This window comes from Petaurus breviceps, unplaced genomic scaffold (genome assembly GCF_028583685.1).
Source record: "Petaurus breviceps papuanus isolate PSGF00001 unplaced genomic scaffold, PetGlider_PUasm1.0 90919, whole genome shotgun sequence".
NCBI classification, from domain to species: domain Eukaryota; kingdom Metazoa; phylum Chordata; class Mammalia; order Diprotodontia; family Petauridae; genus Petaurus; species Petaurus breviceps.
Window position 1 is genome coordinate 39,791,451 of NW_027187378.1, and position 23,522 is coordinate 39,814,972.

General features: G+C 37.0%; 1 protein-coding gene across 1 annotated transcript in view; it reads right to left on the reverse strand.

Moving 5' to 3' along the window:
* The window catches only part of LOC138152102 (disintegrin and metalloproteinase domain-containing protein 18-like), a 146,872-nt gene that overhangs the window by 103,917 nt on the left and 19,433 nt on the right, over positions 1-23,522 (reverse strand). The window contains exons 6-9 of the mRNA XM_069075852.1: positions 11,708-11,882; positions 9,476-9,544; positions 5,926-5,997; positions 5,542-5,708 (exon numbers count right to left, since the gene is read on the reverse strand). Coding sequence (XP_068931953.1) covers positions 5,542-5,708; positions 5,926-5,997; positions 9,476-9,544; positions 11,708-11,882 — 483 coding nt within the window. The remainder of the gene's footprint in view (positions 1-5,541; positions 5,709-5,925; positions 5,998-9,475; positions 9,545-11,707; positions 11,883-23,522) is intronic.

Sequence of the window (23,522 nt, forward strand, 5' to 3'; positions counted from 1 at the left end):
TATATATATATATATATATATATATATATATATATATATATATATATTTTAAACATCTGATTTTAAAACTTTGAAATCCAGATTCCCTTCCACCCTTGTCGCCCACCATTACTTGGAAGATAAGCAATTCAGTATAGGTTGTACATGTGTAGCTATGCAAAACATTACCATAGTAGATATATTGTAAAAGACTGATTATATTTCCCTCCCTCCTATCCCACCTTCCACTTGTTCTATTCTCTACTTTGATCCTGTCCCCTTTCAAAAGTAGGTGCTTTGAACTTCCCTCCCCCCCAGCCTGCCCTCCCTTCCACCATCCCCCCTCTCATCTGCTTCCCCCTCTACTTTCCTGTAGGGTGAGATACCCTATTTAGTGTGTATGTCATTCCCTCCCTGAGTCAAATTAAATGAGAATAAGGTTGTGCCTTTTTGCCTTCCTGTTCTTCCCCTCCATTGTAACTACTTTTCCTTGCCTCTTCTATATAAGTTACCCCATTCTATCTCTCCCCATCTCCTCTCATTATATTCCTCTCTCACCTCTTAATTTCACCTAAGTATCATCCCTTCCTATTAAATTGGTCCTGTGCCCTCTATGTATACCTGTAAACATATATACATACATTCACATATGTATTCATATGCCCATATGAATATATATCCTATATAAATCCTATATAGACATATATATATTTCTTATACATATACGTATATTTCTAATCCCTTCAACTATTTTCATACTGAGAAAATTTTCATCAGTTATAATTATTGTTTTTCCATGTAGGAATGTAAATAGTTCAACTTTGATAAGTTCCTTATGATTTCTTTTCCCTGTTTACCTTCTCATGCTTCTCTTGCTTCTTGTATCTGAACGTCAAATTTTCTATTCAACTCTGGTTTCTTCATCAACAATGCTTGAAAAAAGTCCTCTATTTCATTGACTGACCATATTTTCCCCTGAAACATGATACTCAGTTTTGCTGGGTAGGTGATTCTTGGTTTTAATTCCAGCTCCTTTGACCTCCAGAATATCATATTCCAAGCCCTTCAATCCCTTAGTGTAGAAGCTGCCAGATCCTGTGTTATCCTGATTGTGTTTCCACAATATTCAAATTGTTTCTTCCTGGCTTCTTGTAATATTCTCTCCTTGATCTGGGAATTTTGGAACCTGGCTATAATATTCCTAAGAGTTTTCTTTTGGGGATCTTTTTCAGGAGGTGATCAGTGAATTCTTTGAAGCTCTATTTTGCCCTCTGGTTCTAAAACATCAGGGCAGTTTTCCTTGAGAATTTCTTGGAGGATGATTTCTAGGTTCTTTCTTTGATCATGACTTTCAGGTAATCCAATAATTTTTAAATTATCTCTCCTGGATCTATTTTCCAGGTCAGTGGTTTTTCCAATGGGATATTTCACATTGCCTTTTATTACAGCATCTTGATTTCTCATAAAGTCACTAGATTCCATTTGTTCTAATCTAATTCTGAAGGAATGATGCTCCTCAGTGAGCTTTTGAGATTCTTTTTCCATCTGGCAAATTTTGCTTTTTAAGGCATTCTTTTCCTCATTGCCTTTTTGAGCCTCTTGCCATTTGAGTTAGTCTATTTTTTAAGGTGTTATTTTCCTCAGTCAGGCTGTTGACTCTCATTTCATAATGTTCTTGCATTGTTCTCATTTCTCTTCCCAATTTTTCCTCCACTTCTCTTATTTGCTTCTTAAGGTCCTCTATGGCCTCTAACCAACTCGTATTTTTCTTTGAAGCTTTTAGTGCAGGAGTTCTGACTTCACTGTCTTCCTCCTGTTCCATGTTTTGATCCTTTTTGTCTCCAAAATAGGAGTCTAATATTGGATTCTTCTGTTTGCTTTGCTTCCTTTGCCTGGTCACGTTGCCAGTCAATTACTTGACTTTTGGGCTTTTTGCCACAGTAGGACTCTGCTACGAGACAGGGGAGCTTCGTCCCAAACGCTGGGGTTTTCTCAACTGTCAGAGGTATTAGTTGGGTGCCCTCTCTGATGCCTCTACATGCTCTGGCAAGCTGGTCACAAAGCCCAGGACCTCCACCCTAGACCGCAATCCAGATCCAAGCAGGTTAAATCAAGAATGATTACCCCTCAGAATGGTTGCTTGGTCCCCCTACACTCTGCAGGCCAGGAGGTGAAGCTGCCACATGGCAGCGGCTGTTTGGCCATGGCTCCTCAGCGGCTTCTTGCCCTGGGGCCAAAAGCTGATGCACTCCCAACTACTGGATCCCAAAGTCCACACTGAACTGACCTCTCACTTTGTCCTTAGCATTTATGGGTTGATATTTCTGGGAAACGCCATAGCTGCTGGTGATCTCCACAAAATTTTACTGTGTAAATTGGAGACAATGTTGGTGATAAGGTCAGGAGATACACAAGTCTTCAGTAGAACAGCCACTGCTATTGCTGTTTCCAACCCCATTCTTCTCAAAAACTCCTTCACATCTGATAATCTGTAGCTACTCTGGTGTTAAAGTGACCCAGAATTACAAAATTAATTCCAAGCACATTGATGATGAAGGTCTCCAGGTCTTCCTAAAAATTTTCTTTGACCTCATCATAGTTTATCATGGTAGAAGCACTGATAATGGTGGTGTGGCATTTTACTACAAGTAGCAATCACATTGTCATAAGCCTGCCATTCACTCCTTTTGGTAGACATAAAAGTTTGTTGACTAGATCAGTTTTGTTTCAGAAACCTATGCCAGCTTCAGTTTTGTTACACTGGCCTTCATTTGTCAGCCTTGTTTCACTCAGGGCTGCTGTTTAGATGCAATACCTGCTGAGTTATCATCCAACAAAAGCTGTTCATCTTTCAGGTCTATTGGATTTTGTGCTGTGCATAAACATGTGCACATTTCATATACCAATGGTAAATGGAATGATCTTTGCAAAAGTTTTTGTGCATTTTTTCATGTTTCAACTATAAGGTAGGATACTTGCATGCCATGATAAGCAGGCCAGGGTTGGGTGAAGCAGATAATTTTTAGGGGACCTTTTCTATCCCATTCCTCATGACAGGAGGTGAACAGTACAGTCCTTTAAAAAGGGTGCTCAGACATCCAGGGGGCTGCTACATCTTACTGCTGCTTCAGTTCAATGAGAAGATGACCCTATGGCCTGGGCAGCCTGTGCACACAGTTGTAACTATAGCTCCAAGTGTTTATGTATCTGCTACTCCATCACTTGTCTACAGCCACAAGAATTTAAGGTAAGAAAGACAGGAAAAGTAGCATGAATGATGTCTTTTGACTTGCCCATAAACCAAATTTAAATGAAGCACAGTTATATGAAGTCATAGGCCTCACTCTCAATTCCAGTGACAAGAAAAAAATCAAGACAACTAATGATGACTCAGGATGCAGTGGATGACCTTGGCATTTTCGATGTCTAACAAAGCTCAAAGTACTCCATGGCACCTGCTTCAGCCACTTACATGGTCACTGGAACAAACTCTTCTCATCTGCACATTCCACCTAACTCATCAATGGACTTGAGGCCACTCAGTTACCCTCAATCTGGCTTAGCCTGTCTGTCAAAACAGTTCACCAAGGTATGGTCACTGTTCATGGTACAGCTCTTTGGAGCCACAGATGAGAGCTGGGTGACAATTGGACACCAATGGTGAAAAGCTGCCTTGAAAAGAGTTCAGGGGCTGCTAGGTGGCACAGTGCATACAGCACCAGCCCTTGAGTCAGGAGAACCTGAGTTCAAATCCGGCCTCAGACCCTTAATACTTACTAGCCGTGTGACCTTGGGCAAATCACTCAACACCAATTGCCCTGCCTTCCCCACTCCAAAAAAACAAAAAAAAGAAAAGAGTTCAGCACATGGCAAAACATAAAAATGATAAAGTTGGAGAGGATGTGGGAATGTTGGAACACTAATGCATTCTTGGTAGAGCTGTGAGCTGATCCAACCATTCTGGAGAGCAATTTGGAACTATGCACAAAGGGCTATAAAAATGTGCATAACCTTTGACCCAGCAATACCACTTCTAGGGCTCTATCACAAAGAAATAATACAAATGGGAAACGGACACACATGTACAAAAATATTTATAGTAGCTCTTTTTGTGGTGGCCAAGAAATGAAAATCGAGGGGATGCCCATCAATTGGGGAATGACTAAACAAGTTGTGGTATATGAATGCAATGGAATACTATTGTGCTATAAGAAATGATGAACAGGCAGTCTTCAGAGAAACCTGGAAAGACTTATATGAACTGATACTGAGTGAGGAGAGCACAATCATGAGAACATTGTACACAATAACCATTAGAGTATGCAAGGACTGATTTTGATAGACTCAGCCCTTCTCGGCAATGCAAGGACCTAAAACAATTCCAAAGGACACACAATTGAAAATGCCAGCCACATTCAGAGAAAGAGAAAGAACTATGGAGTTTGAATGCAAAGTGAAACAGACTATTTCCTTTTTTGTTTTACTTTGAACGTATGTATGGAGTACATATCAGACTGCAAGCCATCTTGGGGAGGTAGGTGGGAAGGAGGCGGAGAAAATTTAAAACTTATGGAAGCGATTGTTGAAAACTAAAAATACGTAACTTAATTTTGAAAAAAAGAAAAGAGTCAGCAGCCTTCACATCAGAGGTACTAATCTTCTCTGAACACCTGTACACCCTGTTGGGGATATTAAGTTAGTGCTAAAGGCACGGGCTAGATAATAGTAGGCAATAAATATTGAGGGGAACACAGTAAAATGGGAGCTCAAGCTGATAGCATTACAGACATTCCAACCCATCAGGGTTATCCATGTAACCCTGAAAGGTAACTGTCCTATGTGGACCCAATTTGTCAAACAAAGTGAGAGTTAGAATAAAGACATGTAGCCCCAGATGAGCTATAAAAGTTTTATTAGAAACTGCAAATATAAGGATAACAATAGCATTTATTTAGTTCTTTAAGGTTTATAAATTACTTTACAAATATTATCCTCATTGTATCCTCACAGCAATGCTGAGAAGTAGGTGTTATTATTTATCTCCATTTTACAGATGAAGAAACTGAGGCAAAAAAAAAAAAATATATATATATATATATTTTTTTTTTTTTTTGTTAAGTGACTTGCCCAGAATCACACAGATGTTAAGTGTCTGAGGCTGGATTTGAACTAAAGACTTTCTGTCTCCAAGTTCAACTACACAGACATGAAGACATAAGATAACAGGATGCAAAATTTAGTGAAATAGTTAACATATAAACCCAGGCAGATGTGCATCTTATATGATAACATGTATAGTCAGAGCCTTACACAGCTAAATTCCTATAGCTCATCTTGCCACTAAGACATTGTCATTCTATCTATTTTGTGTGTATGTTTTACCCCCCTCAATGGCATTATAAAATCCTCATAGGCAATTACTTTGTTTTATACTACTTTTGCAGTCCTGATAGCCCTTCAGCATGGTGCTCAGCACACAACTGGGACTTAACAAATGTTTCTTAAAATGAATTATTTCCAAAAGTTTTGTTTAGAATTTATTAATACAAATACTGTACTTACACAAGTAAATATGCCATGTCATGGGGCCTTAGAACAAGAAACTTGTGCTTCCATGCCAAAAATCTGTGTAGTAAATCATTAGCATGCCCAGTGGTAGAAATTTTGTTTTTATCTGACCAAAATTCCAAGGAAGATAATATAACTGTCATTTTAAGCTGGGTAAACATCTAAAAGGAAAAAAATATTTAAATAACCTTGAATGCTACATCAAAATTCCATAAACAATAATATTAAAGAGGCTTACTTAAGTATTTTGGGAGATGGATGAATGAAACTATTCAGTAACATTTCCACCTTTAGTAGTCTATAGTTTTAGTAGGGTACAAATTAACTCAAACAAATGATAGTTATAAATTATGTAAATTCAGAAAAGCAAAAACTTACAGTATTAACAAGGCCAATAATCTGGATAATTTTCTGTGTCACAATTGCCATTTCAGAACCCATATGATCATACTGGAAAACAGATTTCAGATAGTGGTGAAAATAATTATGATGCCATATTTTCTTTGAAATACAAAACCCAACCTGACTAATTGGAAGGATAGGCAAAGGGAAGAAAATAAGCACTTACATAGCACTATTATGTGTCAGGCACTGTGCTAAGCCCTTTTTTTTACAAATATTATCTCATGTGATCCACACTAAAACCCTGGGAGGTAGATGATATTATTCTCTCTACTTTACAGTTGGGGAAACTGAGGCAGACAAGTTTAAGTGACTTGTCTAGGGTCATAAAGCTAGTAAATATCTAAGGCCAGATTTCAACTCAGGTCTTTCTGACTCCCAGCCCAATGTTCTATCTCATATGCCACCTAGATAATTCTAGGATATAAATACATAGAAAACATAATAATCCCTACTCTCAAGTTGCTTATTCTAGTTGGGAAAAGAAGAACATATTTAGAAAATAAGGGGATCAACTAGGGTTAGCTATATAGATCTGGGAGTCATCTTCATAGAGATGATAACTGAATCAACAGGAACTGACTTTCTGTTGTTCATTCATTTTTCAGTTATGTCTGGCTTCATGACCCCACTTGGGGTTTTCTTGGCAAAGATACTGGAGTGGCTGGCCATTTCCTTCTCCAGCTTATTTTAAAGATGAGGAAACTAAGGCAAACAGGGTTAAGTGACTTGCTCTGGGTCATACAGCTAGGAAATGTCTGAGGCCAGATCTGAACTCAGGAAGATGAGTCTTTCTGACTCCAGGCCCAGCACTCTATCCACCTAGGAGCCATAAAAACTGATGAGTTCACCATATAAAATGTAGAGAGAAAAGAAAAAAGGGCCCTGGAAAGAGATTTGAACTATACATCACAAATTATAAAGCATGATACAGTTGATGATTTAGTAAAGAAGTATGAGAATGAGGGGGCAGCTAGGTGGTGCAACTGGTAGTGTCAGGCCTTAAATCATGAAGACTCATCTTTCTGAAGGCAAATCTGGCCTCTGATACTTCCCTAGTTGTATGAACCTGAGCAAGTCACTTAATCCTGTTTGACTCAGTTTCCTTATCTGTGAAATGAGATGGAGAAGGAAATGGCAAACCTCTTCACCTTTGCCAAGAAAACCCCAAATGGGGTCAACAAAGAGTCAGACACAACTGAAAATGACTAAACAACAAATGAGAAAAGGAAGAAAACCAAGAGACAGTAATGTCAAACACACACACACACACACACACACACACACACACACAGAAATGAATGAGGGCATAGGAAAAATGGCCCACTTTCTTCCTATGAATTAAAGGGAGACAATGAGAAATTAGGTCTGGAAAGCTAGTAATACGTTCAGTACTTCAACCATTCTATTCCCTAGAGCTATCCAAAATTCCCATTTCCTATGCCCAAGCACAAACTGTATAGCCAATTTTGTTTTAAAACTGCTAGTTGAATACAGAATACTAGAATTTTGGAGTGGTTGGAAAATTGAGATTAGGCAGTAAGTAGGGAGAGATATTGTACGAGGTAAAAGGTCTACAAGCACCTCAAGGGTTTTAGTCAAAACAAATGCAAGCTTAAATGACATAAAGCAACATATTTTTCACCTACATGAATGATAACAATTCTGTCTCGTTTTGAGAAATCCAATAAAATACAAAATTACAAATAAAATTGAATTTTATTACTTTATAGCATTTAGAATAGGAGTCCCCAATTACAAGATGAGGATCTACCAGATCTCCTTACTAGTGTGTCTTCCCAGAAGAAAAGAGAACATGAGACACCACTACCCCCTTAATCTTTCTTGATTTGTCCATAGCTTTGACACTGTTGATCACACTCCTCTCTTTGTTACTCTTCTCCTTATGTTTTCATGAATCTGTCCTGATTTTCCTCCTACCTGATGGTAGATCTTCATCCAAGTTATACTCACGAACCAAATATATTTCACAGGGTTATGTCCTGGGCCCTCTTTTTCCTCTATGCTATTTCACTTGGGGATCTCATCAGCTCCAACAAATTCAACTATCATCTCTCTGAAGATGATTCTCAGATTTATTTGTCCATACCTAAACCCATTCTTGACCTCCAGCCTTCCATCTCCAATTACTTTTTAGACATTTCAAAATTAATGTCCTGGAGAAATCTTACACAATTCATTATCTTTCCCCAAAAACCTTCCCTTCTTCCTAATGTCCGTATTATTGTCCAGGCCACTACCATCCTCCCAGGCCCCCAGGCTCACAACCTAGGTATCATCCTCAACTTCTCACATTCTCTTACCCAATCATATACAATCAGTGGTCAAGTCCTATTGTTTCTACCTTCACAAAACTGTGTGTGTGCGTGTGTGTATACACTCATACACATATCTACATATAAATATATATAGAAATATATAATAAATATATAGACATATAAATATATAAGTATGTATACACATATGTATGCATGTATATATACACCTAGACATATACATATATACATGCATGCATGCATACATACCCCTCTTGTCTCCTTTGACAATGCCATTACCCTGGTATAAACTCTTACCACTTCATACCTAGATTATTTAATAGCCTTCTGGCTGATCCTTCTGATTCAAGTCTCTCCCCACTCTAATCCATTCTCCACTAAGCTGTCAAAGTTTTCTTCCTAAAAGCTCAGTTTTAACCATATCACTACACTATTCAATAAACTCCAGTACCTCCCCAATGCCTCCAGGATGAAATATAAAATCTTCTGTTTGGCATTTAAAGTCTTGTATCATCTGGCTCCTTCCTGTCTTTCCATTCTTCTTACACCTTACTACCCTCTCCATATACTCTGAAATCCAGTGACATTGACCTCCTTACTATTCCTCACAAAAGACACTCCATCTCTAGATTTTGTGCATTTTCACTAACTGTCCCTCATACATGGAATATTTTCCCTTCTCATCTCTACCTTTTATCCTCCCTGGCTTCCATTAGGTCCCAGATAAATTCTCACCTTCTGCAAGAAGACTTTCCCGATCCCCTTAACACTAGCGTCTTCTCCGCTAATCATCTCCAGCTTATCTTGTTTGTATATCACTGTTTGCATGTTCTCTCCCCTATTGAATTGAGCTCCTTGACAGCAGGAGATGTTTTTTGCTTTTCTTTGTATTGCTTGTTCTCAGAACTGTACCAAGGACAGAGCAGGCACTTAATGAATGAGTGACTCAATTATCCTTTCCCCTTTGCACTCAGGGACTTTTCTATACTCAGGTAAACCCCTTTTCACTCATCTCAGAGATTTAGAAAATCAAAACTAGTTCCTCACAAAATGTTAAGGATCGCTGGTTTAGAACATAATAAAAATTTGAATATAACAAAAATTTTATGTATACACAACTTTTAGGAAATGTATCTGCGGCAAAAATCAAAATACATGTATACCACAAAGAAGAGGAAATTTTTCATTACCCTTTAAATTAGGTTAAAAACAAATATAAGTTTACCTACCAAAGCTTTATCCACAACAATATGCATTTCCAGATATCGAGGCAATGTGTATGAAGCAACTGTTTTTTCCTGAAATATATAAAATGTGAATATTGAGAAACTTTTAAATGTCTACCTTCTCCTTATGCTGTTACTAGCAGTGTAACCCCAAAGACAAAAAAAATGGGATCCCCACTAAATCCATGACAGAGGTCCTATCTTATATATAAGTATAAATCAGAATTTACTACTTCAAAATCTGTCCTTGGCTACTAAAAATTCTCATTGTGGCTGCTGAAACCACAGAGAAATCCAGTTCACTTCAGATTTTGCTAGAAACCTAAAAGATGGAGCTTTTCTTTTCTTCATACTATAGCATTCCCATGATAACGTGACATTAACCTTGCACAAAGCTTTTTCCCCTGAGGTTATGCCACCGTCCTCATGGCAAATTTATAGGCATCTCAAGGATATGAGAAGATTTAAGATACTATATTAGATCACCTTACTATAGTTGTAGATAACATATTGAGTTATTTTTTTAAACCAACAAATCTTTAGACAAAATCTCCATTAGGATGAGCAGCAGACACATTTCAGATAAATTAATAGGGTTGCCTTGGTACACTTTTACCATGATTGAAAGGAAAGCTATTTAGCCTATAAGAAGAAGAAAGCATTATGAGGGCCTAATGCTACCAAGCTCTAAATAACAGTATCATCCTTTGTAAACCAGATACCAATATTAGATATTATCTTTCTTTTTCTGACTAACAAGGACATAGGGTTTATACTGGAAACAATTTATACAATCCAGGGCCCCCAAAAATATATTTTTACCTGAAATATAGAATCATAAGAGTTCAAAGGCAACTCTCACTGCACCAAGTCCAACTCACACCTAAACCAATACCTCTGCAAATGGAGATTCATTCTCAAGTTGAAGAGAGCTTTGATAATGAACTTAACTATCGATATTTACCAAATCAGCTGATCCCACTTTTGGATATAGCTAGTTATTAAGTTTTTCCTCACACAGAGTAAGAAATTGTATCTCTGCCACTGCTCTAATTTTGCTTCTTCTATCCAAACAAAACAAGCCTAATTCCTCTTCTACATGCCATACTTTATGTACCTTATGACATCCTAAGTCTGCTGTTCTGGCAAAATATACCTGGTTCCTCCAACGGAACTTCATCTGGTAGTAGACTTCATCTAGTCCCCTCACCATATTACTAATTCTCCTCTGGAAACACCATACCTTGTCCATATTCTTGACAAAACATGGTACCCAGAAGCAAGCACGATATTGTAGATGTGTTCTGATTAACACAGAGGCCAGCCGTGCAGATTTATCATTTCCTTCGTTAAGGACACTAAGATGCTTATATAAATCTGAATAATCAGTGGAAAATTTCATATCCGTTTTGACTCAATTCCCCAAATATCCCTATAGCGATAAAATTTTTTAATTTCTCTTTCTTCCTTTTGAAATGATTATTCCTCTCTCCTATTAACAGCCAATTGTTAATATTGGGGTGACTTAAGTTTCCCTTCCCACCCTCCCCCTTCTCTTTCTTTGTCCAATCTCTCAAGTACCAGGGATGATGGAAGACAGGATTAACATTCTCCTCATTGTAGTATTTCTACTCCACCCAAGTAGCACAGACTTGGGTGGGGGATATAGATTCTTTGTCTACACTGCCCAAGGCTTGGGGTGGTCTGGGTTTAGGGACAATCTCTCAATCCAAGTGACATGATGTCATTGTAATATTCATTCTCTCATTAATTGTTAACCAATCAGTTGAATGCCACCTCAGTAACAATACTCTTCAAAGGCATATAAACCTTGAGCCTACTACCATGACTGTCTTTGGTCTAAGAGAGAGAGAACCAAATGATCACACTTTTATTAATAAACATGCTGGCATTATTATTAAAATAATGACATTATTCAGAAATTATGTTTCTTGAACCTTTTTAAATGCCACACTATAAAATACAGGATTTCTGTTGTCTTAAAAACAATGAGATTTAGCCTCAACTCACAGGTATGGAAGGTAATATAAATTAATGCTCCAAACTCTTTAGAAGTAGCAAAGTGGTTTCATTTAAAGGCAAATATATAAAAATTTTAAGATCACTAATCAGTAGTTCTCTGGCGATTTTTAAAACTTAAAATTCTAAATTAGCATTTTAAAGTATAATACTAAAACAATTTTCATAGTGAAGATTAAAGCTGTTAATACTTACTGAGCCTATATGAGAATTATAAGGTAAATGTCTATACCAGCTATCTGTATCATTTTCTTCCAAGAGAGGAACACTGATATTTTCATTTTTTACTTGGTAAATAAGGTGTTCAAACCCTGCAGTAGACTCCAACGGCTCAATTCCATAGCTGATATTTTCAAACTGAAGCAATCCCCTGGACATTCAAATAACAAAAACAGAAAATGATCCTACCAAAACTATAATCTCATATGCCTAACTGAGAAACTATAACCAAATTTAAATGTTTTAAAGTTCACACTTTTATTTTTAATATCACAAGATCAAATACTTTCCCTGTTGCTATTACCATTCCCAGACACTATACCTCTTCTAGCTATAGAAAACATTCACCAAGAGGAGTCTCCTACTTCTACTTCTATTGCACTAATGGCAGCTAGAGGTATGATTTATTGGGAAGAGATTTTTTTCATTCCCAGAGTGGGAATTTTTGAGTAATATGGGTGTACCTTAACAAAAGCACAACATAGATGCCTTCTACCAATATAGAAATGACCCTGCATTCTCAAAGGTCATAACAGCAGAGCACAAGCTCAGATATGTTTTACTAAACTGGAAATATGTACAGCACATAAGGTTTCCAGTGATAAATGGTTATCCAAGGACCAGCTAAAGCAAAAGGGACTCATAACTACCATGAGGACCAGGTACTGATGAATGCTTCGGCTGACTTGTCCCATAAAAGATACAGCTTTTACTCCTGTAAAAAGCCTTTTTTTGTTTCTGAAAAAAGGCAAAAGAAGGTGCTAAAATCATTTAGCTTTTGGATTATCTACAAACATTAACTTTTAAAGATTATCTAAATATGCCTCCATGAAATCTTTTTTTCAATGTCTTGCTATGGCATAAAGCAAAAGTTATGCCAACTGATCACAAAGTCTAGCATGTAGGTGACACAATGGATAGAGCACTGGGCCTAGGGTCAAGAAAACCTGAATTTAAATCCTACCTCAAACAATTACAAGTTTGTAACCCTGGGCAAGTTACTTAACCTCTTCTGCCTCAATTTCCTCAACTAAAATGGGGATGATAATTGCACCTACCACTTTGGGCTACTGTAAGGATCAAATGAGACAAAAATTGTAAAGTGCTCAGCACAGTGCCTAATACACAGTAGGTACCTGATAAATGTTTTTCCTACTACTAAATTAGAAAAGCTTTAAGTATTGTCATGACAACAAACAATTATTAGTGAACATCATGAAGAGTCATGCCAGACTAATCTTATTTCCTTTTTTGGCAGCGTTTAGGGAATTTTGTAAATATAGTTTAAGTAGATTTCAGCAAAGCATCTGATAAAGTTTCTCATATTATTCCTATGGAAAATATGGAGAAATAAAGGTTAAAAATAGTACCATTAGGCAGATTCAGAATTATTGAATAACCTGCCCCCCAAAATCTTAATTTTTCAATTATCAACTTAGAAGGTAGCCTGGGGTGAAGTTATTGAGGGATCTGGTCATGACATTTTTTGTTTAACATTGTCATCAAACACTTAGATAAAGGCATAGTTGGCATGCTTACCCAACTGACAGGTAACACAAAACTATGAGACACATCTACTATACTAGATGAGTCTGGAATCAAAAAAGTCTTAACAGGTTAGAATATATGGGGGACAGTATCTAGCAAAATGTGTAGCCAATAATTTGGCTTCCCCATTTATCTCTTTAAATTATTATTTTCTTAAGGGGCCGACTCAAGATGGCAGAAAAGAAACAGGACCTCTGCGGGGCTCCAGATTCCACCTTCCCCAATTCATGTAAAAGGGGACTCTGAACTACAGAACCCACAAAATGACACAGAGAAGCTAAGCTCCCACTGAGGACAGCCTGGCAGGCTGGCAGAAATCAGCCAGCGCAGCGCTCTGGGAGCCCAGCCCAGCCCCACGCCAAAGTTTTAGCCCCACTGCGGGCCTGACCAGCCACCAGCTGGAGGGACTCCAAATCACCAGCAACTGTGGTGATGCAGAACTATCAACACAGATGATAAGGACAAAGTGAGAGGTCAGTGTAGCATGGACTTTGGGACCTAGTAGTTGGGAATGTGTCGGCTTTTGCCCCCGGGGAGAGAAGCCACTGAGGAGTCCCAGCTGTGCAGCTGCCCCCACATAGCAGCTACAGTTCCTGGACTGCAGAGTGTAGGGGGACCAAGCGACCAGTCTGAGGGGTAATCGCTCTTGCTTTAACCTGCTTGGATCTGGATTACAGTCTGGGGTGGAGATCCAAGGTGTGTGTCCAGCTTGCCAGAGCGTGTGGAGGCTTCAGAGAGGGCACCCAACTAATACCTCCGGCAGCTGAGAAAACCCCAGCGTTTGGTACGAAGCTCCCCTGTCTGATAGCAGAATCCTACTGTGGCAAAAAGCCCAAAAGTCAAATAATTGACTGGATACATGACCAGGCAAAAGAAACAAAGCAAACAGAAGAATCCAACATTAGATTCCTATCTGGGGGACAAAAAGGATCAAAGCATGGAACAGGAGGAAGACAGTGAAGTCAGAACTTCTTCACCAAAAGCTTCAAAGGAAAATACAAAGTGGTTATAGGCCATGGAGGACCTTAAAGAAGCAGATAAGAGAAGTGGAGAAAAAAATTGGGAAGAGAAATGAGAACAATGCAAGAAAATTATGAAATGAGAGTCAACAGCATGACTGAGGAAAATAACACTTTAAAAAATAGACTAACTCAAATGGCAAAATAGGCTCAAAAAGGCAATGAGGAGAAGAATGCCTTAAAAAGCCAAATTTGCCAGATGGAAAAAGAATCTCAAAAGCTCACTGAGGAGAATCATTCCTTCAGAATTAGATTGGAGCAAATGGAAGCTAATGACTTTATGAGAAATCAAGATGCTGTTAAACAGATCCAAACAAATGAAAGAATAGAAGGCAATGTGAAATATCTCATGGGAAAAACCACTGACCTGGAAAATAGATCCAGGAGAGATCATTTCAAAATTATTGAACTACCTGAAAGCCATGATCAAACAAAGAACCTAGAAATCATCCTCCAAGAAATTCTCAAGGAAAACTGCCCTGTTTTAGAACCAGAGGGTAAAATAGAGCTTGAAAGAATCCACCGATCACCTCCTGAAAAGTATCCCCAAAAGAAAACTCCTAGGAATATTATAGCCAGGTTCCAAAATTCCCAGATCAAGGACAGAATATTACAAGCAGCCAGAAAGAAACAATTTGAATATTGTGGAAAAACAATCAGGATAACACAGGATCTGGCAGCTTCTACACTAAGGGAATGAAGGGCTTAGAATATGATATTCCAGAGGTTGAAGGAGCTGGGATAAAAACCAAGAATCACCTACCCAGCAAAACTGAGTATCATGTATCAGGGGAAAATATGGTCATTCAATGAAATAGAGGACTTTCAAGCATTCTTGATGAAGAAACCAGAGTTGAATAGAAAATTTGACATTCAGATACAAAAAGCAAGAGAAGCATGAGAAGGTAAACAGGGAAAAGAAATCATAAGGAACTTATCAAAGTTGAACTATTAACATTCCTACATGGAAAAACAATAATTGTAACTGATGAAACTTTTGTCAGTATGAAAATAGTTGAAGGGAATAGAAATATACATATATATCTATATAGGAGGGTATATGGACGTAAATACATATGTGAATATGTGCATATATGTTCACAGGTGTACATAGATAGAGGGCAGAGGACCAATTTAATAGGAAGGGATGATTCTTAAAAGGGAAATTAAGAGGTGAGAGAGGAATATAATGAGAAGAGATGGGGAGAGACAGAATGGGGTAAACTATCTCATAGAAGAGGCAAGGGAAAATGGTTACAATGGAAGGGTAGAATAGGAAGGCAAAAGGGACTGGCTCAACCTTATTCTCATTGAATTTGGCTCAGGGAGGAAATGACATACATACTAAATAGGGTATCTCACCCTACAGGAGAGTAGGGGGGAAGGGGATGAGAGGGGGGATGATGGAAGGGAGGGTAAGCTGGGGGACAGAGAAACTGGAAGCACCCACTTTTGAAAAAGTATGGGATCAAAGTAGAGAATAGAACAAGTGGGAAGTGGGATAGGAGGGAGGGAAATATAGTCAGTCTTTCACAATATATCTACTACGTTAATGTTTTGCATTAGCTACACATGTACAACCAATACTGAACTGCTTATCTTCCCAGTAAGGGTGGGTGACAAGGGAGGAAGGGAATGAATCTGGAACTCAGTTTTCAAATCAAATGTTTAAAAAAAAAAATATATATATATATATATATATATATATATAATACTATTTTACCTGTAATTGGGAAATAAGATATACAAGCACTGGGGCATAGAGATCCACCACGTCCTACTGGAAAAGTCAAAGGGGGTATGGGAGAAGATATGGGAGAGAGCAGATTGGAGGAGAGGATATCCTGTGGGATTGCTATATTGAGGTGGTGGGTAGCGGAAAAATGGGGAGAAAATTTGTAACTCAAAATCTAGCAGAAATGAATGATGTAAATCAGAAGTTAATAAAGCATTTGAAAAATTAAAAAAAATTATTATTTTCCTCTGAGCTCAAGGAAATGATTCACAAAGAACAAAAATGGTATAAAATAATTCTAGGACCCTGGTTTAGAAAAAGCCAACCTCTTATCTGAGACCACTATGACCCACTCTTTTCACGACAGGTAAAAAATCAAGAGGTACCTACCCTCTGCTCTCCTCTGTCTCCCTTCTCCTCCCTTCCCTCCCATTCCCCCTTCTCTCCCTTTCTTTATCTGAGTGACAACATGAAGAGGTTAAAAGAAGCATTGGTATCATGAAAAGTGTAATCAAGATGTAGAAGTCAAATCAATCCAGACAGTAGGAGTCACAGAGAAGATCACCATCTGATAGTCTCAACCATCGTCCAGTAGCTACCATGACTTCCATTCAACTAGATGATGGAAAGCTGCGGAAATGGAATTTTCTGTTTTCCTTTTTTATCAATGAGCTAGAAGGAAGGGAGACTGAACACCCCTTTTCCCGTTATTCTTCATGAGCCTCTAGTGTTTGTGCCTGGGAGCTTTCTCCTCCATACAGAGATTTGAGAATTTGTTAGCCAGCAAAGAGAGTTTATATATTCATTCTGCATTTTATTCCATGTTATTAAAAACTATGTGATCACAATATAAATTAACTATGTGAATCTATGAGTGCTTTGGGAAATGACCTGAAATAGTGAAAAACCCCAAGAGGTGAGAGCTCTGAGAGCTATAAATAATAAATTTTCTATTTTAATATTTAACGTAGTATTTCATTTCATCTCCTAGACTAGATGCACCTAGTAGCCAAAGGAAAATGCTAAATATGAGTAAGAGTTCATGTTGGTGTTGGGAGCTGCTACTGAACTATTAAGGTTGCAAGGTATTTGTGGGCTTTGAGCAACAGCAAATGGTCAGCTTAGATATTGTATTCTGAGTTAATTTAAAGTCTTTTAGCAGGAAAATTAATTGCACAGTGAAAAAGGGAAGCAACATGGAGTCAAAGTATTACAATTAAATTTAATAAGAATGACTATAAATTAGGTTTGAAAAATCACCTTCATAAATAGAAGACACAGGAGATGTCTCTAGAAGCAAGTTCACATGAAATGGACCTGCAGTTTTAGCAGACTATGAACTCAATATGATCAAATAATGTAATATGACAGCTAAGAAAACTAATGTAACCCTAGGGTATATAGTAATAGTACTCCCCTACTCTACCCTGGTCAGATCACATCTGAAGTACTTTTAGTTCTGCTAAAGTTTAGAAAGAACATTAATAACCTAAACTTTACCCACAGGTCAGATAGGATAGTGAAGAACCATATGAGGGTGAGCTAAAGAAACTGGGGATGGATATCTAGCATGGAGAAGAGAAAATTTACAGGGGACATGAGAGCTGTTCTCAAGTATGTGAAAAGCTATCACACAGAAGAATTAGATTATTTCTGCTTGGCCCCTGAGTACATAACTAGAAACAATGGGTAGTTTCATAGCGATACATTTAGGTTTGATGTAAAAAAAAAAAAAAAGACCCTTTCTAACAAATAAAGTTATCCAAAAGTAGAATGAAATGCTTCAGAAGGCAGTCAGTTTCTCCTCACTAGAAGGAAGCAAAAGGTGTAGAGAAGATTCCTGTTTGTGTCTGAAATACTATCCAACTCTAATATTCTGTGATTCTATGTAAGCCAAAGTCTGGTCACTATAAAGTCTCCTTTCAATTTACATAGTGGAGCTTCTTCTTCTCCTTCTCCTCCTCCTTCTCTTCCCTCTTTTTCTCCTTTCTCCTCCCCCTCCTTCTTCCTCTTGTTCTTTTTCATCTTCTTCCTCCTCCTCCTCTTCTTCTTCAATATTGTAAATATGTTGTATTTATATACAATGTTGTATTTATCTTCAATATGTTGTAAATATTGGTCTAAATCTAATTTCTGCCAAAATGCTTTCCAGTTTTTCCAGCAATTCTTTTTTCATGGAACGAGTTCCTCTGTGAATAATTTATGTTCTCATGTCTATTGGAGACTAATTATTGAGTTCAGCTGTTTCTGATTCTTTCTTATTTAATCTGCACTGTTGGTATACTTTCCTATTTTTTAAACTAGTACTAAATAGTTTTAATGATTCCTGGGTTATAATATAATTTGAGGTCTAAAAATGCTATTCTCTGGAAGAGATTAACCATTTTGAAAGAAACTACATTCGTTACCCTGAAAAGATGATGACAAAGGATAGTGATCATAAATTTGGTGCAGTGTGATCTTACATCTACATGTTCCCAGAATCTCTGCTTTACTCTATGTAGCTTTGAGAGCTAGAAAGACCTAGATCTGAGAGAAAATTCCTTGGAGGAAGGTGCAATAAAACTTCTGTGCAAGGCATTGGAAAACCCTAACTGCATGTTAGAGACAGAGAGTTTGAGAGCATGTAATCTTCCCTCTACATGTACCCAGAGTCTTTGCTCTGCTCTCATTAGCAATAAGAGCCTGAAAAACCTGAACCTGAATGGAAATTTCTTTGAGGAGGGCGGAATAAAACTTCTGTGCAAGGTCTTGGGAAACCCAAACCGCAAGGTAGAGACACTGAATTTGGCATCTTGTGGTCTTACCTCTATGTGTTCTCAGAATCTCTGCTCTGCTGTAAGTAGCAATGAGATCTTGAAAGACCTAGATCTGTATTTACAGATCCTATACTTGACTATATGCTGCCATGGGGGGGAGGGGAGGGAAGGGGACAAAATGTGAAACTCAAGGAATTGTGGAATTGAATCCTGTAAACTAAAAGGAAACAAACAAATTAATTTAAAAATTAAAAAAAAAAAGACCTAGATCTGAGTCATAATTCCTTGTCAGACAGGCAAGGAAAACTTCTATGCAAGGCCTTGGGAAACCCAAACTCCAAGTTAGAGCAACTGAGAACCAAGGACCAACAACAACCTCTGTGAGCAGTAGCTGACCAAATAAAGTTATTTTAGTGACAAGGAAAATCAAACACACAGTCAGAAAAAGGTTATCCAGATGTTATCTCCCTGCTGCTTGTGTTTGGGATCTCATCTCTTTTCTCTATAGCAGTGAGAAGTTAAAAAATGTGGACCTCAGTTTCAATTTATTTCATGATGAAGGAAAAAAGTTGCTGCATGAGGACTTGGAAAAGTAGGACAAAAAAGTACAAAGACTAATCTTACAACATGACTTAAATGAAGAATCAAAGAGAGTACTGGTCAACCTTAAATCAAGGAAATCTTTTCCTATCATTACAGAAAAATATGAAGATGGTTCAGAAGCAATTCTTTGACTGCGATGCTGAAGACAATGTTTAACTCTGTTAATGTTTAGCTCTGCTAAACATTATGTTTAGCTCTTTATTAATGAGCTAAACATTATGTTTAGCTCATTATGTTTAGCTAAACAATGTTTAGCTCTGCCCACTTACTGGGTGACTTTGAACACATCACTCTTCCTTTACAAGCAACAAATTTCTTATCCATTTTGAAATGAATTGTGATTTTTCATGTTAATCGATGGGATATATGTAATGAATATACTAATAGATTAGAGTCTCAGAATTGCAAAAAAAAAAAAAAACCCACGTAGTGGATTAAAGCTTTTTTCTGAAACTTTTAACTCCCATTGGCAAGCTATACTCTGAAGCCCACCTAAAATAGCCAGATATACTTCCCCTTCCTTTATCCTATCTACAGAGTAGACCAAGGGGGGAGTTGCATATCTAAACATTAAAACCTATCACATATTTATTTAGATATACTTTAAAACGTATGTACTTGTGGTTAATTTTGTCTCCAACAACTATAGTGAATAAATGAAAACTTTATCTGTTAATAAATACTGTATGAATCTGAAACAACACTGTTGTTAATGGTTACTATCACAGGAACACAATAATTATATCCTACCATAACATATGATTAATAAAGTTTTGCTATTTAAGGCAGAATCTTTCAGGACTTTAATTTGATTTCAGATATGTATCTGACCTCTCATAAGGCCACTAGGCATCATTCAAGAAAAATGTCAGCAGTTCAATGGGAGTGGAATCTACAAACTCCCTTTGGATATCAGTCCCTAGGGAATTGGGCTGAGGGAAGTGGGGGGTGGGGTGGAGGGGAGCCGAAATCTTAGGGAGATTAAGATAAGGACCCTCTTGACTCAATTTTCCATATAAGACATTTTCTCTTGGGGCGGCTAGGTGGTGCAGTGAATAGAGCATGGGCTCTGGAGTCAAGAGGACCTGAGTTCAAATCTGAACTCAGACACTTAACACAAAAACTAGCTGTGTGACCCTGGGCAAGTCACTTAACCCCAATTGCCCTGCAAGAAAAAAAGACATTTTCCTACCTGATTAATTTTGAACCTGGTTGTAAAATCCTATCATATAACTGGCTACTTCTGACCAAAACCTGAAATCAAACAGAACTAATGAACAGTATTAATACTGCTATGTCCCTCCCTTTCTCCTCACATAACAAATTCCACTGATAAGGGCAAGTGTACAATGATGCCTCATTCACTGTAATAAGCATAAAAGATAAACTCTATTGGTGACTTCTGACTAAATACTAGTATAGTATAGTACTATAATAGTGAGAAATCATATTAAATTGTCATCTGAATTACAAATAATAGAGATCATGAAGTCTTACAATTAATAGGATATTGAGTATATAGAAGATCAATACAACAATATCTTTTCATTATGTTACTATAATAATAACCTCAGAAGGGGGGAGTTTGTGGGAGATGTGATACACAATTTTCACAACTGGATTAAGAATTTTACATGTAAAATTGTATTGATAATCGTGGAAAGTGAAAATGTTTTCCTATTTGAAGTATTTGATAATTTTAAGAGAGACAAAGATTCATTTTCCAATTCAGACCATCATGATGTTAACTGAAATTTTCTGAAGTTTCAGATGAATTATATGTTCTTAATTTCATATTCTTTTTATAGCTCTATTTTTATTGAGTTTGTATTAAGTCTTCCTACATTGCTTTTGGAACCTGAGAAGCAAATCTAGAAGGAAGAACCACATCCTAAGACTGTGACTTGTTCCAGAAATGTACATCTTATTCTTACAATTACAAAATAGGCTGAAAAAAATCCACAGCATGAGGGAGTGCAGTACAGATTAGACTTCTGAACTTTTTCTTGCACATCAAGGGTTTCTGGTAGAACTCAACAAAGGACTTTGTTTTTTTTTTCCCATGTGCCATTACTTCTGTACCAAAGGAGACTGCCCCCTAAAAATTTTGGCAATGCACTGACCATAAGTAATAAGACTTTAACCTTTAAGAGAACCCATTCACTTTTTGAAATTGTACTAAAATTTTTCACTGCCATCAATCCTAACAAAATTGCCCGAAGTCCTCTCTTATGACAATTGAGTGGTGAATAACACTGTCCCTAGACTTCATAATCAGGTAAAATAATCTGCTCATAGGGCCCCATAGATGTTAGGTCCATCACCAGTTCCACCAAAGCATCCCTAAATCATGGGTACCTATTCCTGTCTACCTATTTTTCTTATTTACAAAATAATGATTGTATGATCAATAGCAGTACATGAAGTTATTCAACATGTCCCTTAAGAAATGTTTCTGAACTGGTATAGATGTAAGTAAGAGACGGGGAATGCAGATTCATATACCACTTCTGCTACTGCTTTACAGCATTCTAAATATTTCACTGTAGAAACTGGGCAGATCATCTTAACCCTGCAATCTCAATCAGATTTTCTGAACAAACTGGTTATTAAAACCACAGACCTCTCAAAGGAGTTTGAGTCTCTGCTCAAGTAATCCAAAAGAAAAATGATTTCCTTAAGGGTCAAAGGAAGGAAATGAAAAGGATGACTCCTAAATTAGTAATGATTACTTTGATTATTGTAGGATTAAGTTTCCCTTCTTTAGGAAAAGCTAACTTTAACAGCTAAACTAGCATAAATATTCCCTTAAGCCTAAATTACCTACAGATTTAGTAAATAGACACATTGATAAGATTTTATAGTAGACAGAGTAAAAAATATATCTTTGTAAGAATAAAATAATCATAGGGTTAAATTACATAACACAGGACTCTTTACTAAAGGTTAAGTTCCCCTTTGTGGCAGCTAGAGGGTGGGATATTGACTTCTAGTTTACTGACTATAAATTCTATATACAAATTAACCAAAAGTTAGTTCTTTTCAGTGAGCTACATAAAACCACAGCAAACAGCCTTGAGAGACTACTAAAAGGTACTTCCCCAAAAAAAGTTCACAGAATGATAAAATGAGTTCTAGATCAATAAAATATTAAAACTAGTAGTTATCCCACCATGGGATTATTATACCCCCAACACACCCTGCCGACAAATATTACAAATCTAAGTACTTCTTTGTTCTTTTAATACTTTCCTATTCCTATAAATCCTATGAATAATCATTAGTGTCAGAAATATGTATTAACCTTATGAATACTGTTCCTCCTTTTCTGTTATAAAAATGAGCTCTATAAACTTGTCAAACTGCCATTAATCTCTGAGGGGTTAATGACCTTGGTTTATTGGCAATAGTTGACCATGCTATTAAATCAATGTACTCAGAAGTACTGTGCCTCAGACTTTTCCTTTTTTAGATTCAAATAACAAAACTAAACTTTTCTAAGTTTAATCAATACAAAATATTTATCAGAGCACTAAAAACCTAAAAAAAAAACAAAAAAAAAAGCACCTAAAAATCCCTGAAACCTCCTTAGCCAACAAATATTTGATCTTCTTCAAGTAAGAAGACTTATAAAGGCAGGGATGAAAAATAGTTTACAATATAAGCTCGTTTACAAAACATTATAGAGAAAGAATATAGTAGATTCCAAGTAGCATCAAACCACAAGCCAATGAACAAGATGAAAATTCAGGAGAAAGCATATAATAAATAAACAAAACAAGTTATCCCAAGAATATTTATAGATGAAGCTAAAAAGGGAAGGGGAAATATATGTGATAGGGAACAGATATGCCAGCATTTCTATAGAGATTTATTCTGATCATTGGTTAAAGTTGGACCATCACATTTATACTCTAACAGAAAAAAAGTGATATGAAGGAGAAATGGAATTAAAAAAAAAAAACCGAGAAGAACAACTAACCTTACCAAATACCTCATTAAGGAAATTTGTGTGAACAGGGTCAAAATTTTAAAGGTGCTCAAGGAATTATTTCTTAGATAATTCAAAGACATGACAATTCAAAGAGAATGGAAAAGATCACAAATGTTATTATTCCCTTTCCCTT